This window comes from Lycium ferocissimum, chromosome 9 (assembly GCF_029784015.1).
Source record: "Lycium ferocissimum isolate CSIRO_LF1 chromosome 9, AGI_CSIRO_Lferr_CH_V1, whole genome shotgun sequence".
Taxonomy (NCBI): domain Eukaryota; kingdom Viridiplantae; phylum Streptophyta; class Magnoliopsida; order Solanales; family Solanaceae; genus Lycium; species Lycium ferocissimum.
In genome coordinates this window covers 20,626,489-20,629,709 of record NC_081350.1, presented here as the reverse complement: position 1 = coordinate 20,629,709, position 3,221 = coordinate 20,626,489, and the positions used below count along the sequence as shown (strand labels likewise).

The 3,221-nt window shown below is 32.3% G+C and overlaps 1 protein-coding gene across 1 annotated transcript; it reads right to left on the bottom strand.

The window, feature by feature from the left end:
• Positions 1-1,930: 1,930 nt before the first annotated feature.
• LOC132031648 (L-ornithine N5-acetyltransferase NATA1-like) lies at positions 1,931-2,755 on the bottom strand. Its single transcript, XM_059421601.1, has 2 exons — positions 2,503-2,755; positions 1,931-2,382 (listed from the first exon to the last, which is right to left on the bottom strand). The coding sequence occupies exons 1-2, from the start codon at positions 2,753-2,755 to the stop codon at positions 2,012-2,014; spliced, it is 624 nt and encodes a 207-aa protein (XP_059277584.1). The 3' UTR covers positions 1,931-2,011.
• Between the last annotated feature and the right edge of the window lie 466 nt (positions 2,756-3,221).

Here is a 3,221-nt window from a genome sequence, read left to right as displayed (position 1 = left end):
TTTTTTTCACATTCCCAGAATGTAATTATCAAAACTCTTAGTACTATTTTATTAGTTTTTGCACTTGATTGGTTTTTTATTTCTGGTTAAGAACGTCTACTGCTCGCTCGTCTTCAACATTCATTCACTCAAAATATATACAATCTTTCTTAAAATATTGTTTTCCGCATAGCTGTAGGAGCACATCATATAAAACGTTTAAAGCTTTAAAATCGGAATATCAAACAAGTACTACAACAACAACATAATTAGTATAATCTCACAAGTGGATCTGGAGAGGATAGAGGATACGCATACCCTACCCCTACCTTTGGAGGTACTAGAGAGATTGTTTCCTATAGACGAAATATCAAACAAGTAAATTCGAGGAAAAAAAAGTTGATTGTATGAAAAATTTACTAACTAAATGCATAAAGAGAGAGTGGGAAGTTCCCTGGTGAATTCCTAGCTATTTAAATGACCTTCAGAACTTAGTTGAAAAACCTGAATTCAAGATCAGTCACTGTTTCAGAAAAGCCAATCGGCCAATCGACCTACAGACAGATTAGCTAATTTGAACGATGAAATCCAGGTGTTCAACTCTTTTGCTATTCTCCCCAAGAACATCAGGGGACGTAATTAACATGGACAGGTAGAATTTACCGTCCTTCAAAATCAAACAGTCTAAACTAGGGGTGTACATGGACCGGATTGGTTCGGATTTTTTAAACACCAAACCAAACCAATTGTGTCGGGTTTTTAAATTTATACACCAAACCAAACTAATAAAATTCGGGGTTTTCAACCTCAGGTTATTCGGTTTTCTCGAATTTTTCGATTTTTTTTTTCTGGAATAGTCTTGATACAAACCATATAACTTTTACTTCAAATATTTCTTTAGTCTTAGTAAGATACAACTATATAATTAAGGTTTTTCTTAAGAAAATAACACAAAATGTGAGAAGAGTGATGACATTGTATTAAAATATTCAACAAAAGCTAATAAAATCGGTTAAAATAAATAGCTAATTAACAAGCCATAAAGAAAATGACCATAATCTAAAAATATTATGTCATGCTAAAATAAGTACGGCTAATAAGTATTAATTATATGACAAAGAAAAAAAACTTAAGTTATGTATTTTCACTCTCTAAATCAATTATGCAAAACTAAAGAATAGATATCCAACATTATTGTCATTCCTAGTGGTAAATTGAATTTCTTTTGTTAGCATTAGTGTTGAGTTAGTTTTGGTTTGGACTTTATTTGAGTGACTAACATCCATAGGATATAAAACTTATTGACATTCAAAATTCTAAGTTCAAGCTTGAATAATATGATAATAATAAAAAAGTAAGAAAAAATTTAAGAAATATTTATAAATTACATTATAAATAAATATGTTTATGTATAAAATATTTTAAAAATTGAATACATGTAATGTCAGGTTGGTTTGGTTCGGTTTGACTTTTTTTAGTTAAAACCAAACCAAACCGATTATGATCGGGTTTTTTTTTTTCCAACACCAAACCAAATCAAACCAAACTACTAGTCGGGTTTTTTTCTCAGTTTGACTCGATTTATCGGTTTGGTGCGGTTTGTCGGTTTACTTTTTACACCCCTAGTTTAAACCAACTGCTCAAATAGTTATGATCCACGTTGAATTTTCTGCTTTTCGTTTTTGGTTAGGACGTAGAGTAATCTAATCTCAATAATCACGTATAAAATATGTAACTTTTTGCACATAACTAATCAATGGAGACAAAGTTATTTAACCATTAAAAAAAAAAATAGTCGGGATACATTCCTAGAAAGATCTGAACAACCTGATTTGTGTGTCAATAGGTTCTTTCCAAAGAAGGTCGTATTATATCACTATAATATTTCTCATAAACATAAGTACCTAGCGAATCAATGTACGGGTACTGCTTAAACTTACATCAGTTCTGAAATAATAATAGTACAACAAAGCTTAGAGAAAATTAAACAAAAGAACTACTAGTAGTAATTAAGAAGATGAAAAAGTGATCATCAATCAGATTTCTTGGCATATTGTTGAAGCTGATCTCCATACAATTTACAAAGCCTATATTCCGGAATATAATGAGCCCCCATTTTCTCATAGAAATTAATACTTTCTTCATTCCAATCAGCCACAAGCCAATCAACCATCCCCAATCCCATTTTCTCAGCTTGCGATGCAACGGCAGAAAATAACATTTTTCCAAACCTCATCCCCCTATAACACTTCCTCACAAACATTTGGTCTAAATATAAACCAGGCTTCTCAAAAAAACCATTGTAGCTAGGAAAAACAATCACATGACCCGCTACATAAACGTTGCAATTATTATTCTCACCATTAAATTTGGACTTAAAAGTCTCGAGTTCGTGGTCCAAATTTCCAAATTATCAAGATTGCAATTGTTCTTGATAATAGGGATGAAATTAGTACTAAGGTCGGATAATTTTGTGATTATAGGAAAAGGGTTGGGAGAAATTTCTAGGATGAGGGCTGTGGCCTGTGGGAGAATGAAAAGGAGGATTTGATGATTTGAATAAATTGTTGCAAAGTGATGTTTCTGTGGTAGTGAATATTTCTGATAGGCCATGATATTCTGCCATTTGTGTAACGAGTTTGTGAAGATGTGGCACGTCTAGTTCGGTTGCTAGGCGGATTCTGGCTGAAATTTGGTTGTTGAAGATGGTGTTTTTTTCTTTAGGTTGAAAGGAGTTTATGAGGGTACTTGAAGCTATGTGAGTTGAGTATTCCATGAAGATTGAAGATATGATCTTGTTGGTAGTTCAATTCTAAAAGAACAGAGAAGTTGGCAAGTATATATGGCTAAAGTTGGGTTGTGATGATAATGTGACTACCGAGAAAGGGTATTTATAGCATGAGTTTAAGCTTATACATGCATTCATAGTGTAAATAGAAAAAGGAAGGTCTCCCACTCAACCGCTTACACTAAAATTAGCTGGTATATAATCCATATATAATATTTGCATAATCATGTACAATTTATGTATACCGTTTAGGAAAAGTAACGGTGAATCCGCTCAGCTACTAGTGTATATAAATCCCAAAATATATTTACACAATCAAGTCACTTAATAGGTATTTGTATGTAAATTCTTTTGCATAACTATTTCTGACGCAATAACTTTGGGAGAATGGAATAACATCCAATCACATATTAAACAACTCTGATTGTGTGTAAAATCTTCAGCGTGAGCGTAT